General features: G+C 36.4%; 1 protein-coding gene across 1 annotated transcript in view; it reads right to left on the bottom strand.

The window, feature by feature from the left end:
* LOC150106827 (Y+L amino acid transporter 2-like) overlaps positions 1 to 15,436 on the bottom strand; it is a 199,788-nt gene that overhangs the window by 69,250 nt on the left and 115,102 nt on the right. The window contains exon 5 of the mRNA XM_090393341.1: positions 5,580 to 5,703. Within this exon, the coding sequence (XP_090249467.1) occupies positions 5,580 to 5,703 (124 nt within the window). The remainder of the gene's footprint in view (positions 1 to 5,579; positions 5,704 to 15,436) is intronic.

Here is a 15,436-nt window from a genome sequence, read left to right as displayed (position 1 = left end):
TTAGTATTAATTTAATTTTGTTTTATTCAATAAATACTTCATTTTTGGTTTTCATTTAAAATAAGGTTTATAAAAGACTAAGAACATTATTTGAATAATTAAGTATGTCTGAGTATGTGTGGATAGGAGGAAAAGAGGTGATATGATAGAGATGCTCAAGTTAGTGAGAGGATTTTAACAGATTAATCCAGAGGCAATTATAAAAAGAGTAGAAGGCAAGAGGGGAAGAACCAGAGGCCCTAGAAATTATGTAAGAGTGTGGTGAAGAGGAGTGTGAGGAGTAGATTTTTTACATGGAGAATTACATGGAGTCAAAAAAAAAAAAAAAAAAAAAAAAAAATCAGCTAACGCCTTTTTATTCCTGTATACGGGAGTAGGCAAGGCCATTTAGCCCTATCTGACTTTTTGGAGACTGAGTGGGCAGTTCAATCTCCACTGGTACCAATCAGAGATAGATGGCCCCAAGGCTATCACTAATTAAGTGGTACACAGTGAAGAGAGATGGCTCAAATGTGCCGCCATCTCGTGGTCCCTAACACAATATATTTAATGTCTGAAATAATGTGGGTTCTACGGTCGATTTTCTTGAGTTTACGGGACGAAAAACCCGAGTTTATGGGACGAAAAACCCGCTTGCCCGTGCCAGAGATCGACTAACTCAGGAACCGGTCGAAAAAAGGCTTAGAAAAATTTCCTCTAGTCATCGACTAGACTCGAAACCAAGTCTTCCTTCGTGCGGCCAAGCGCCGTGGTATGTAAACACCACATCCACGGAGCTACATAGGCTCTTACATGGAGTCAGTGAATGAAATGCATTACCAGAATATGTTATTAATGCAAGGAGTGTTATGCAATAATAATAATTATTATTATTATTATTACATGACACATCCAAGGACTCATCACGAGGAGGGCACTCTACTCCACTCCGCTACACACACACACATCGAACTAACAAATGTGATCTCAGTACTGGCTGTAGAAAAAGCCAAAAAGATCTACTTGAAATGTGAGCATGGATTCCATATTATCGCATGCTTTTAGGGAATGTAAAAAGAGTTAGTTCTCAATGAACTAGTTGTCCAATGAGCAGCAGAAAGAATTCCTCAAAGCAAAAAAAAAGAAGAAAAAAAGAAAAAAGTGCCAATGAACAAGCATGGTTCTAGGGCAAAAGTTTCTGATTATAGATCAGTCTAAATTTCTGCAACTTTAATTAAGATATTAAAAAGATTGGTCAGGAATAGATTGCAGGATTGGATTGATGGATATAGTATTCTCAATGATGGTTAGTATATAGGTTCATGAAGACAAGGCTTTGCTTTAGCAATCTGTTTGCATTTTATGAAAAGGTGATGAATGTGTTGGATAAGAAAGATGCTATACTTTATACTATACAAGAATAGTGATATTCTTGGACTTTAAAAATATTTGACTGTCACATACCAAGTTCAGGGACAAGAAGGAAAGAGAGAGGGATAATTTGGTTCAATAGACTAGATACTGGTTCTGTGCAAGTTGCATAGGTGGTGATTATTATTATTTGTTAAAGATATTTGATGTAACAAGAGGATCTTCAGTAGTCGGCTGATATTAACTCACTTCAGGAACATTTGAATAAACTTTTACCTTGGATGAACGAATGAATGAATGGTACTGTTTTAATGTTAATCTGCAATGTGCAGTGGAGTGCAGAAGTATAAAGCAGAGGCACTGTACTGTAATGAACTGTACTAGTGAACCTCTGCTTCAGAGGTGAATTAAATTCAGAGTGGCTGATGATCAGAAGAGGATATGTTGTGATGTCTAAATTCTGGAGAGGGTCCAGAAATGAATGATCAAAGCAATATCAGGATTCAGGAGTGTTGGCTATGCAGAGAAGTTGATGAAATGTATTGTAGAGTTTGGTGACTAGGAGGAAAAGGGATGATATGATAGAAACGTTTAAGTTAGCAAGGAGATTTTATCAGGTTAATACAGAAGGGAATCTACACAGAGTAGAATCGGGAGGGAGGGGGGGGTTAACACCCTCTCTTCAGAAAGATTTTAGTAATGCTATCTCAATCCCCCCCCTCCCTATGTCCAAGGCACATCAGAAAAAATACCCAGAATCTTAAAGAAATACAATCTTTGCAACACTTTCAAGTCCCACTTAAAACTAGCTACCCTTATCTGCATAAACTTTGGTAAAACAAACTCCCTCCCATCTCAGTACCGTACCAGGTGTATATGGAGTTCCTTGTTCCTGCAAGTTCGCCTATATGGACAGACAGGAAAATCAGCTACTATCTCAATGGAAGAACATAAAAAAATACACAGTCATGACTATGATCAATCTGGCCTTGCAGACCATGCTTTGGATACAATTCACAGAATCAATTGGAAAAAGACCATCATGCTCTATCACAGTAAATTTAGAAGAGAAAGACTATTTTTTAGAATCTGCTACTGCTCTTAAAAATCAGCCTAATTTAAATCAATATGGTTACATAAAAATTCCCAAAATATGGAAAACACTAATACTTCGAGATCCCCAGTTTACATCCTAGGCTGCCAACCAGTGTCTATAGAGGGCACCCCACCTAGTTAAGACTCTAGTCTTTCGCCCATGTGTTTCAGTTAGTTTTGTGATGCCTTTGTGAGTGTGTTACAAGTCTCATTTTGTACTCCCTGACAATGTTTCTGTAACTGAAATATTGGAAGCCTTAAATACTATTTTTAATCAATTCCTAGTGCTGTTTCACTCCATTAAACTTTTATTATGGATTTTCTCAGTACAAGCCATAACAAAATTATGGTAAGCATTCAATTAAGCATTGAATTACTTCCAAAATATCAGATGAAATACTGGAGACCTAACAAATAACATATTAATTTGGAAGAAAATTGTTTTAATAGGAAGCTAGTAATAGTGTAAACTTAACTGCACAGTACTGCTATAGTATCCTATAGCTCTTTGTGAACTTCTATAGCTCAGTTGATACAGATAAGCCCTTTGGTTGGAAAGACTAAGATTATCCTGTCTACATGAGGAACCTTTATCAGATCTTTTCAATCAAATGGTGAGTTAGCTGGTTTCATGGAGGCAGAGGGAGTTGTTTCTCCTGGAAACTCAGGTTTTTCATATCTCAGAATAGGCAAACTGACCCCATGAATGCACAGTTTTATAGACATAAAACACTTACCCTTAGAAGGATACAGCAGAGAATGGCAAGCTGGTTGCATTAAACTACCTAAAACCCCTAATCAGAAGACTCAATCCATCTTTAACAGATGAGAAATGGATGGACAGATATGCTCAACTCCATACTGTATCAATATATATATATACACCATTTGTAGGTCCTGTATATCAACAAACAATGATTCTGGTGTGAAGCTTCTTGAAAGATGAAATGTAACTGCTTGCTTAATGGCTAGCTTTTAAATAGTGCATTTATACTAGCTTAAATTTGTAACAATATTAGCTGTTACTAATATTGGAAGAAAACTAATTTGAAAAATTATAACAGTCCATTCTTTAGAAATAAAAATTCCATCACTGTAACTGAATTCAGGAAATGTTTTAAGCTTCAGATTTTTATTATTATTATTTTTTATTTTTATTAAAATGAGCATTTGTATTTGAAGATACTTTAATGTAATAATTTAAAATTATCTCAAAGAGACCAGTGACTATGCCCAACTCCACGCTGTACTAAATTGGAGTTATGTAGTTTTATTAGCTAAAGATCAGTTTGACTGAATTAAGATATGCAGTATGTAGACTGAATTAAGATAATGTGCTGTTTAAAGTTTTTCCGCTTGGTTATATAAATTAAAAATGCCAAGAAATTATATTCTTGGTTTAACCCTTTATCCAAGTGTAAGCAAACAAAGTTTACACCGGAAGTAACTTCAGGTGCAAATTTGTTTGCTTACACTTGGATAAAGGGTTAAACCAAGAATATAATTTTTTGGCATCTTTAATTTATAAGATAATGTGCACTGGACAAACACAGGACTTCATGAATATCTGACAGAGATGTGAAATTCTAAATTCCATAATTATAATTCATACAATTTATAATTAAAATTTTATAAATCATAATTGTAAATTTTTAAAATATGAATAATATGGAATTCGAAGAATCAAATTTTGTTTTTAAAAACAAAATTATTTAGTGATATGTTATTCTTAAAATGCCTGCTCTGGATCAAGATCAACACTATGGATGAAGAGTTTATTTATGAAATGCCATTTATCCTAAAAATTATATTAAAATATTATTATTATTATTATTAGCATCTGATCTCCATGGAGTCAGAGACTCATCATGGGAGGTACACACTATTGCACACAATGCTCATCCAACTGCCGTGCTTTAAACTGTTTCAATGTGTCTATATTCACAACACACTCAGGCAATGCATTCCACTCACCAACCACTCTCCATGCAAAGAACCTGCTCACACCCTCTTTATACAGTTTCCAGCGATCACCTCTTGTTCTACTCCCCTCTCCCATTCTATGAAAAATCTCTTCCATGTCAACCTGATAACAACCTCTGACTAGCTTATATGTCTCAATCATATCCCCCTCTTCCTCTTATTCACAAGACTCTGCAACTTACATTCTCTCAATCTGTCCTTGTACTCCACATTCCAAAGACCACTGACAACCTTTGTTAATCTTCTCTGGACCCTTTCCAACATATCCTCGTCACCGTGAATGAAAACCCGGCAACCAAATCTGTGCAAAATAATCCATAGGAGGCTGATCAAGGCCTTATACAATGGCACCATAACCTCTCTATTTCTGCATGTCAGAGTCCTCTGCATCATTGCCATTATCCAATGTGACGTCTTCACAACTTGTGCAATGTGACCCCTGAATTTCGGGTCCTTGTCCACCATCATGCCTAGATCTCTCATCTCCTCTACTTCCTTTAAAGTTTCCCCACCAAGTGTATACTTTGCATTTCATCGTTGCTTACCAAATATCAAAACCTTACACTTTGCAACAGTGAACTGACAATTCCACTTACCTGCCCATTCATGCAATCTGCAATCTATTCAACACCTCTTGCAAGGCCATAACATCCACTTGACTCTGCATTGCTCTCCCCAGTTTTGCATCATCTGTATATCACTAGTTAAACCCATCTCAATATCATTAACATACAAATTGAACAACAATGGTCCCAAACCTGACCCTTGCAGTATACCACTGGTGACCTTTCTCTTTCAGGATACGGCACCCCAATATACAACTTTCTGATAGCCAGCCACTGATCCAACTCAGATGTCCGTTATCCAATCCTATTTGTTTCAATTTATTTAAAAGCTTGTTACAGTACATAAGTTAGTAAAACATGATCTCCTCAATACTGCTGTTATCAACCCATTTCCATATCCTACTTCTCTCCAGTACCTTCACCACAACTTCAGACATTATTATTTAAATTAAGGGGATATTAAATCCCACATTGTTTCTGAAACATAATCCAGACATTATGTTTCAATTATTTAATAAACTAGAATTCAAGGAAAAAAAATTATTAAATATATAAATTAGCAATATAAAATTGTTATTTACTTACAACTGCAACAGCTTCAGCTCCTAAAACTTCTTCTACTGAGAGTGTGGTGTGGAAAGCTATAACTGTCATGGTATAGACAACTGTCACAAGGATGCATGACACAAAGATAGCCTTTGGCAGATTTCTATGAGAAGCAAAATGTAATTTAAAACCATGAAAAATGATTACTTCAGTTTTTAATTACTTCAAATTTTAAAAATTAAACAGTACAGTAATTCATAAGTGAAAGCCTATTGTATTTTTAATGTTATTACTTTATATCGTAAGAGACCAGAGTGAAATCTAAAGATAACTGGAAATCCACTATATTAATATACCTTCCAGAAATGCCTGAATTCATTGTCTTTATTCAGTCTAAATTCACCAAGCCCCCTGACAGCATATTATGTCACTCATATCTCCTGAATCACTTTCTATAGAACATACTGGTGGGACTGTTTCAGGAAAAAGTTGACATTTTCAAGATCTGGAGGTGATAGATGACTGAAGTTTAGAGGACACATTGCAAATGTTGCTAAGACTACACATCACATTGCTGCTATAATGAGTGCACTGACAAGTAGGAATAAGTGGCTGGTTTTGCCACTGTATAAAGCAATTGCCAGACTAAACATGGACCACTCTCCTCAAACTTGGTCACCTAGTTACCAAAATTTATTGTGAATGCTAGGAGTGTTAAAGCATTTCAGGTTCAATATGATAAACATGTTGCTAGTTAAGTGTACCTCTCACAATGAGTGTGCTAACTTCATGGAGAATGCTGTAATAATATCTAGTCAACTCCTTCCATATTTAGGATTAGATGCTGATTTACACTCATAATACAATTTAATGGAATAACTACTCTGTTCCAGGTGTTCACAAGGCTCCTTGTTGTTGCAATTTATATTATTATCAACAACGCTTGGAATCAAGGGACTCATTGCAGGAGGTCCCTCTCTCTCACACACACAGTTCATCGTACCTTGACTTAAATGCAGTCTCTGCACTCACCACACTTTCAGGCAATGCATAACCAATCACTCGCTACCCTCTATGCAAAAAATCTACTTCTCACACCCTCCTTATACAGCTGCCAGGGATGGCCTCTTGTTCTCACCATCTCCAGACATTCTATGTCCAGAGACCAGAATCTGACTTAGTCAATCTCTGAACCTTCTCAAACAACTCATCATCCTTTGAAAACAAGACAACCAAATGTGTGCACATAATCCATATGAGGAATAATCATAGTCTTGTAATTGAATCATAGCATCTTTACTTCTACATGTCAGTGTTCCTTGAATCATCCCCATAATCTACTGTGTTGTCCTCATAATTTTTAAAAAATGTCCATGAAATTTCAAGTCCCTATTATTCTGAGATCATTCATCTCCTCTAAGATATCCCTGCCAATCCTATACTCTGCTTCCCAAATTTTAAAACCTTACACTATGCTACATTAAACTGACATCCCCACACACTCATTCATTCACAGCCTAATCAGATCCTCTTGCAAGGCTACAACATCTGCTCTTTCATGACTCTCCCCAACTTTGCATCACCTGCAAACAACTGTATATCACCATTTAAGCACCTTCCAATGTCATTTACATACAAATTAAACAATAATGGCTCAAAAAAACAGATCCCTGGGACACATCACTAGTGACTTTCCTCTTCTGGGATATCACCCCCACCCACCCTCATACACAACCTGCTGATACCTATCAGACAGCCATTCTCCAATTCACCACACTAATCTACTATATCATATCATATGGTGGTCAGAGTGGAAGATCTGCTAACATCTGCCTAGATGAACACAAAATATATATTCACTGCCACAACTATGGTCAGTCAAGTCCAATCAGCTGGAAAAACCTACTACCATCATAGCAAATACAAACTAGAAAGACTCTTTTTAGAATCAGTAACAGATTTAAAAAAAAAAAAAAAAACAGCCTCATCTTAATATGATTGTGTTTAACTTCAGAAGATTTAGAAAACTATAATTCTTAGGCCTACCCCCAACAACTAAGGCTAGCCAACAGCACCCATAAAGGGTGCTCATCATAGACTTTAAACTTTACTTAGTCTAATTTCGCTTTTTCCACTTTTGTTTCTTGTGTGTGTTATTACAATTTTAACATTGTATGAAAATGTCTCTGTGATTAAAATGAAATACTGAAACAATTAAACCTGCCCATAACTTAACAGTATTACAACACCAAACAAACTAAATTATAAAAAAAGATGTTTATTAACATATTTTGCTGGATTTCAAACCAGCATCTTCAGAGCACAGAACTGCATGTTATAGTTTACACACAAAATTGAGTAAGTGAAATAATTCAAATTATAACAGACAAAAATCTCACCTAATTTGGCACTTCTAATATTGTAAAAAAGAAGCATTGCAACTATGTAGGAGTTCATCTTAAGATAACAGTCTCCCAAATTTTTGGTTAAATGCAACCATACTTGTTCAGGATAGAAGAATGCTTCATAGCTATAGCTGATTCTTTCTCATCTGTAACGGCATCTATATAGCACATAGCCCACTGGTTTACTTCCTTCTAATCCTGTGTGAAGTGATATGTGGATGTTAACAGATCTTCCTGTCTGTTCATAGTAGACTAAGTCACAGTCACATGGATCGTTATACACTCCAGAATATGCTGGGGGGGATGGAGTTTATCATTAGGAGAGAAGATCAAGTTACTAATTTAACATATGGTTTGAAGGTTATATTTTATTAGTATTTTGGCAATCTTTGCTGATGTATCTCATACAATGGGAATAGGAAGTGATGTTTTGTTTTTGTTTGTTTGCAGATGAAGAAGTAACAGGGTCATGTAGCATTTCACCTATTTTATAAGGTAGCCATCAACCAGGTAAGAATGGCAAAGATGTTTATTGTGGAAACAGCTGCATCATTAGAACAAATAGCTCAAACAAACTAATGTTCAACTCCATGCAAGACCAAATTGGAGTTATGAGGTTTTAAAATCCAAATGACTGTGTGATAGTTCAAATGTAGTCTGTTCAAGCATTATAAATGTTGCATATGAAAATGCATCATTTAAGCAGAGGGACATTGACTAAGAAAGCTTTTTTTGTATTGTGTGATATGACCATGTTGCCATTATATGGTCATACAAGTTCCAATTAAATTATTTCCAGAGTTCTGTTTTCTTCAAGAGATCTTTAAAACTGTCAAACTTTGCTGTGTCTAATTTTTTTCATGAAATAGAACATACTCTATTATCATCAATATATATATATATATAAAGAGAAGGGATACAGACAGACATACATTTAGTTGTTGTTATCATGGCTCAAGTAGTTAAGGCGAAGTCAGTAAATTAAACTATTAATTGCCTGTGTTCTCCAAACCAGTTTACCTATCTTGCAGAATGAAAGATAGGAGGATACACACATCTGTGACATCACATGTGCTGTCGGGTGGCTTTGCAACCCATGCTACAAAATTCACATCAGTTTGACCACGTGATTATATTTTTATTGATGTATAAAAGTTTTAAGAGTGCATAGCACATCGGCGCTTAATCTTAACTGATCCAATGCAATTAAGTGTAGGAGAATCCTAGGGAGTTCTTTCAATATATAGCCAGCAAAAGAAAGAATGATTATGGAAGGATGACATTGATTGGAGGAAATGGTATAAAGACAGCTGTTGCAGAATGTGTGGTGGAGATACTTAATGAGCAGTTCATAAAGATCTTTCAATCTTGTGAATGTGACTTCATGGAGAGATTAAGAGCAGTTGATGATGGGGAGGAGAGACTGACTGTAAGTGAGCAAGAGGTGTTTGGGGAGTTGAGTAAACTAGATGTAAATAAGGCTGTGGGACTTGATAATATATCACCGCGTATTCTGAAGGAATGTGCCAGAGAGTTGACACCTGCCTTGACATATTTTTTTAATACGAGTCTTGCACTTGGTCAAGTCCCTAAAGAGTGGAAGGAGGGCAAGATTGTGCCACTTCATAAAGGAGGTGATCGAACTCAAGCATCAAACTATAGGCCTATCTGTGTGTCAGGTGTTCTGGTTAAGTTGTTGGAGAAGCTTGTGAGAACTAGGATCCAGAGTTGGGTTGACAACAATGGTATAATCTTTGATGGACAGCATGGATTTGCTAAAGGGAGGTCGTGTTTTGGTAATCTACTTACTTATTACAATAAAGTGACTGCTTCTTTAGACAGAGGAGAAGGATACACAGTAATATACTTGGATTTCGCAAAAGCTTTTGATAGAGTACCTCATGATAAGTTGACAGTCAAACTAGAGCAGATGGGGTTGGATATTAGATTAGTGCATTGGATTGGAGACTGGCTATCTGATAGGTATCAACAAGTTGTGTATGGGGGCGCAATATCCAGGAAAAGGAAAGTCACTAGTGGAGTGCCTCAGGGATCTGTTTTAGGGCCATTACTATTTAACTTGTATATTAATGATATTGGCGAAGATTTTGATGGAGATATTCAGTTGTTTGCAGATGATGCAAAGTTGGGACGAACCATAAAGAGTAGTGAAGATGTTGTGGCCTTGCAAGAAGACTTGAATAAATTTAATGATTGGGCAAGCAAATGGGGATGTGAGTTCAATGTTGCAAAATGTAAGGTTTTAAAATTTGGAAAACAAAGATGGGATGCAGAATTTATGCTTGGTGAGAATATATTGTTGGAAGTAGAGGAAATAAGAGATCTGGGAGTGATAGTGGATAAGGATCTAAAATTTAGGGGACACATCGCCAAAATTGTGAAGACAACACAAAGACTTCTGGGAATGATGAGGAGGACACTGACGTGTAGAAGTAGGGAGATTCTTGTTCCATTGTATAAGGCTTTGATTGGCCACACATGGACTATTGTGCCCAGATTTGGTCACCTGGTTTTCAGAAGGATGAAGAGATGTTGGAAAGGGTCCAAAGGCGACTGACTAAGGTAGTTTCTGACCTCTGGAATGTCGAGTATGAGGAAAGATTGAAAAGATGTAATTTGCAGAGTCTAGTGGAGAGAAGGAAGAGGGGAGATATGATAAAAAACTACAAGTTGGTAAGGGGTTGTTATAGGATCAATGGTGGAGAAGTTCTACAGAGAATAGTGGGAGATCAGGGGAGAACCAGAGGTCATCCCTGGAAACTGTATAAAGAGGGTGTGAGTAGGGGAGTGAGAGGCAGGTTTTTTTCGTGCAGAGTTGTGAATGATTGGAATGCCTTGCCTGAGAGTGTGGTGTCTGCAAGGAGTTTGAATGTGTTTAAGACCCGGTATGATGAGACGTGTGTGAGATAAAAGAACCTCCTAGATGAGTCTTTGACTCCATGAGGTCTTGTTTAATAATAATAATAATAATAACTTTGAATACTTTTTATCAAGTAATATAATTTTAAATATGGAAAGCATAAAGGTTTATGCTATGTGGTGAGATTAATTATTGGCAAATATAGAGTGAGTCATGGATAATTTGAATTTTTAAATACAGCCATATGATATAATATGCACAAAACTTGGAAAAGGTAATTGTTTGGGAAATTTATTTTTCCAGACTGAACCAAAGAAAGACTGAAATAACTCATTTTACTTATTTATACACAAGTTCCAACCTCCTTTGACTATAATCAATCATACAATCTGCAAAAATGCTGGTAGAAAAAAACAAGACATTCAGGAAATTGTCAACTGTTTCCCATTGTAAATATGAACAAAAAATTATAAATTATTTATAGAAAATTACTTGTCTATATCGGTGTCCTAAACATGTCAGTTCACACTTCACACACGTAAAACAGATCAAACTCAGAAAAACTCATAAATGACAACGTTCAATTGGATTGGTTGAGACAACTAATTGCAGCCACTGATTTCTAGGTGCTATTGTCTCAGTGCTCACCCTGCCTCGTCTTCCAAGTGGTTTAAAATCACTGGAACGCTAAGAACTTGATTGGCTGTGCTATCCATACATCTGTTCAAATGGTTCAAAGGTTTGTGACCATGCATCCAGGCTATTAATTAATGCAAAAGTGATGCAATGTTTCTGTTTCAAAAAGCATTGTGTTTAATTTCAGGAATCAAGCAAAGGAGGAAACAATTAGGGAGTCTTTAACGGAAATAAATGCAATAACATAATATCAATGATATTGCTATTCTGTGGATGTGCAATGCACACCTAGTACACCCTGAATATTCACCCCTGATATACACCCTTATACACACACATATATATATACACACACAGGTATCCCTCGATTAACGTGGTTATTTAATCCCTCGATGTCGCCACGTATATCAAAATCGCGTTAATCAAGTATAATAATCAATGGTAAAAATTACAATTTGTCCATGATCGATTACTGTATTAATAATTCATTTTATATGGTACTCTTTTAGGAAAGATAAAAAATGAATGCATAGTAAATGTTTAATAAATACTTGAATCTACATTATTTATTATTATTATTAACCAGGCCTCCATGGAGTCAAAAGACTCATCGTGGGAGGTCGTTTTTAGGAAACACAAAGTTTATCATACCACTCCTTGAACCCATTGACCGTTTCCACTCCAACCACTCTCTCAGGCAATGCATTCCAAGGTTCAACCACCCTCCATGCAAATAAACCACTCCACACCCTCTTGTGCACAGCCTCCATTCGTAACTTCCAGGGATGGCCCCTTGTCATCGCTCCTTCCCGCCATTCCACCAAGTGAAAGAACTCTCCAATGTCTACCCTGTAACTGCCTCTCATCACCTCTCCTTCTTCTATCCACCAAACTCTGCAGTCCACATTCCCTCAGTCGATCCTCATAACTCATATTGTACAGTCCTGAAACCATCTTTGTTATCCGCCTCTGTATCCTTTCCACAGTTTATTCCCTTCAAATCCTGGGGACCAAATCTGAGAACAATAGTCTAAGTGTGGTCTGATCAGGGCCTTATACAACGGAATGATAAAATTCTTATCTCTGCAGGTCAGCGTCCTTCTCAGTATTGCAGCAATCCTCTGAGTTACCCTCACCACCTTTGCAATATGCTCCCTGAATTTCAGTTTTCTATCAATCATCACCCCCAGATCTCGTCTCCCCAACCTCCTCCAATCGAGTACGCATCCTCCCACCGATGGATCCTAAACCTCAAGACTTTACATTTTGCTGCATTGAACCGACAACCCCATTTATTTGCCCATCTGTCTAGTTTATTCAAATCCTCTTGCAGGGCTGCCACATCTGCACTATTACTGATAACCCTTCCCAACTTCACATCATCCGCAAACAACTGAATGTCCCCTTGCAATCCATTGACAATATCATTGATATAAAGATTGAACAATACACGTCCCCGTACTGAGCCCTGTGGAACCACACTTGTAACCTTCTGTTTCCTTGATATTGGCCCATCATACACAACTCTCTGATCCTATCAGTCAGCCAATCCTGAATCCATTTGACTAACTTGATATTTAAACTGTGCTGCAACTTAAATATCAGCTTATTATGTGGCACCCTGTCAAACACCTTTGCAAAATCCAAAAAAAAAAAATGGCAGTATATGCCTTTCCCTCATCAACTGCTCTCTTGTCACTTTATTATAAAAGACAATCATATTACTAAAGCAAGAGCGTAATTTACTGCAATTTTTTTATCAAAAGAAGTTATCAAGAGTCGTTTGAACAGTTTTAGTTTTTTTCTTATCGGCATAAATTCTATAATAACAAGCAAAATGACTCTCCAGACCTCGGCAAGCAAGCAATAAAACATACAGAAAAAACACTGCAAATACAATACATGACGGTACAAATTAAGTGGATACTGAATCCAACATTATTTCATAGTCTAATATAGAAGCTATAAGCGTTTCGTGCTGAATATATAGAAACTAAAAGTTTCAGCGGATGCAAGCATAAGCAACCTTAATGGCAACTCGTAGTAAAGGTGGAGTAATCTCCAGATCTCTTTCTTTAGTATAATGTAAAGCACATTTCCTAGAGGACATGTATGATAAATAAGCCTTTGGCTCTCTATTTCAGTAATACATGATGGTTTCTTTATTTTCAGTTACAATCTAGAAATTATTGAACAAAGAATAAAAAACAACAACTAAACCATACTATACTGACATCAGAGGTCACAGCATCTCTCAGATACAATTTACTATCAAATATCACAAACCTTTACATAGCATGCATTAAACCAAACTGACAGCAAAAAAAAAATGCGGAATCACTCGGAACATAAGAATGCACAGCTACTCATGACCTCCAAGCTATACACTGAATTGTGTAAGAATATTTATATTAAACATTTTGCATGTATCTGTCAGATCGGCTGCGAGCTCCGCAGGATTAAAGGTGCATTAATCAAAACTCTTGCCGCATATATCAAGATGCAATTAATTTCGCCGTGTTAAGGAAAATCGTATTAAGCAAGGGATACCTGTATATACACCCTTCAATTGAGTTTGTAATAATTTTTATTCAAACTTTATAAGATATTCTCTATATGTTTTGTTTGACTAAGCAGCTTGTTTACCTTTTGAAAAATCTAAGGAAAATAGACTTTGCAAAAGTGCCAATCTTTTTTCAGAACAATAAGAACATCTTTAATAGAAATGAAATCAAAGCAACCACATTCAAATCATGTGCAATAGTATAATAAATTTAGTTTAATCCTTTATCCAAGTGTGAGCAAACAAAGTTTGCACCTGAAAGTATCTTCAGGACTGGGTTAAGGTGGTACAACACCAGGGCAGCTCGTTGCAAAGGTGGAGCAAGCTACCAACACTCCTATCTCAGTATCTCCTATAATGCAAAACATCTCCTTGCAGATATGTCTAATGTTATGCATTAAGGGAAGGGCCATAACATTGCATAACATTAGACATATCCGCAAGGAGATGTGTTTTGCATTATTATGGGAGATACTGAGATAGGAGTGTTGGTAGCTTGCTCCACCTTTGCAACGAGTTGCCCTGGTGTTGTACCACCTTAACCCAGTCCTGAAGATACTTTCAGGCGTAAACTTTGTTTGCTCACACTTGGATAAAGGATTAAACTAAAGTTATTATACTTTAACCAAGTGAAAAATAAACTTTCAACATGTGCAATAGTGTGTGTGTGTTGGCATGTCTCTCTTTAATTTGGTAACAAGCCGATTGTTTTTTTTTCCCCCCAGCATGCTACCAGTTCCACATGTTTCCAAGTCTGCTGACCAATTACTAATCTTCCAAGGAAAGAATAACTTGTTCATTCCACTCTCTGATATATCAAAGTACCCTGCAGCTCAGTTTGGGAGAGAAACTGTGAAAACAAATGGCTTTTTTTTTTAAGTTAACAGTTTTTATTTATGCATCTCATATAAATAGTAAGTTTCTCCTCATCTGAAATACCCGTACAAGCATCTCGAAGAGACTCACTCTACTGGAGTCTCTGATTACCAAAATTAATTCTTGTTTATTGATCAATAATACACAATACAAATTCTTTACATTTCATGCCATTTTGGTAGTTCTATTACTGGGCATTTAGCAGAACTATCAAGTTATTAAAGTCAGTAAATGTTTTAATGAATGTAGCAATTCATTTTGGAATCCACCTTTCTTTGGAAAGCAGCTGTGTTTTCCTGATGATTTCTGGCAAAATATATGCTACAGCACTTTTTTTTTGAGAAATGGATACCTCATGAAACATGTCGCCACTTTGTCAAAACTTTGTGGTAATCTAGAATTACTGGTGGCAGCCCCAGGATATTTTTTTATCATCATCATCATCAAATTCCTGCCATGTACCCTCAAGGGGTGTACAGGATATGACTGTACTACATGGAGAAAAAAAAAAAAAAAAAAAATTACATCATTACTA

The sequence above is a fragment of the Typopeltis vanoorti genome, chromosome 5 (assembly GCF_054136105.1).
Source record: "Typopeltis vanoorti isolate ZY-2024b chromosome 5, IOZ_Tvanoo_1.0, whole genome shotgun sequence".
NCBI classification, from domain to species: Eukaryota; Metazoa; Arthropoda; class Arachnida; order Uropygi; family Thelyphonidae; genus Typopeltis; species Typopeltis vanoorti.
The sequence above is the reverse complement of the archived record's forward strand: the minus strand, read 5'-3'. Positions and strand labels throughout refer to the sequence as shown.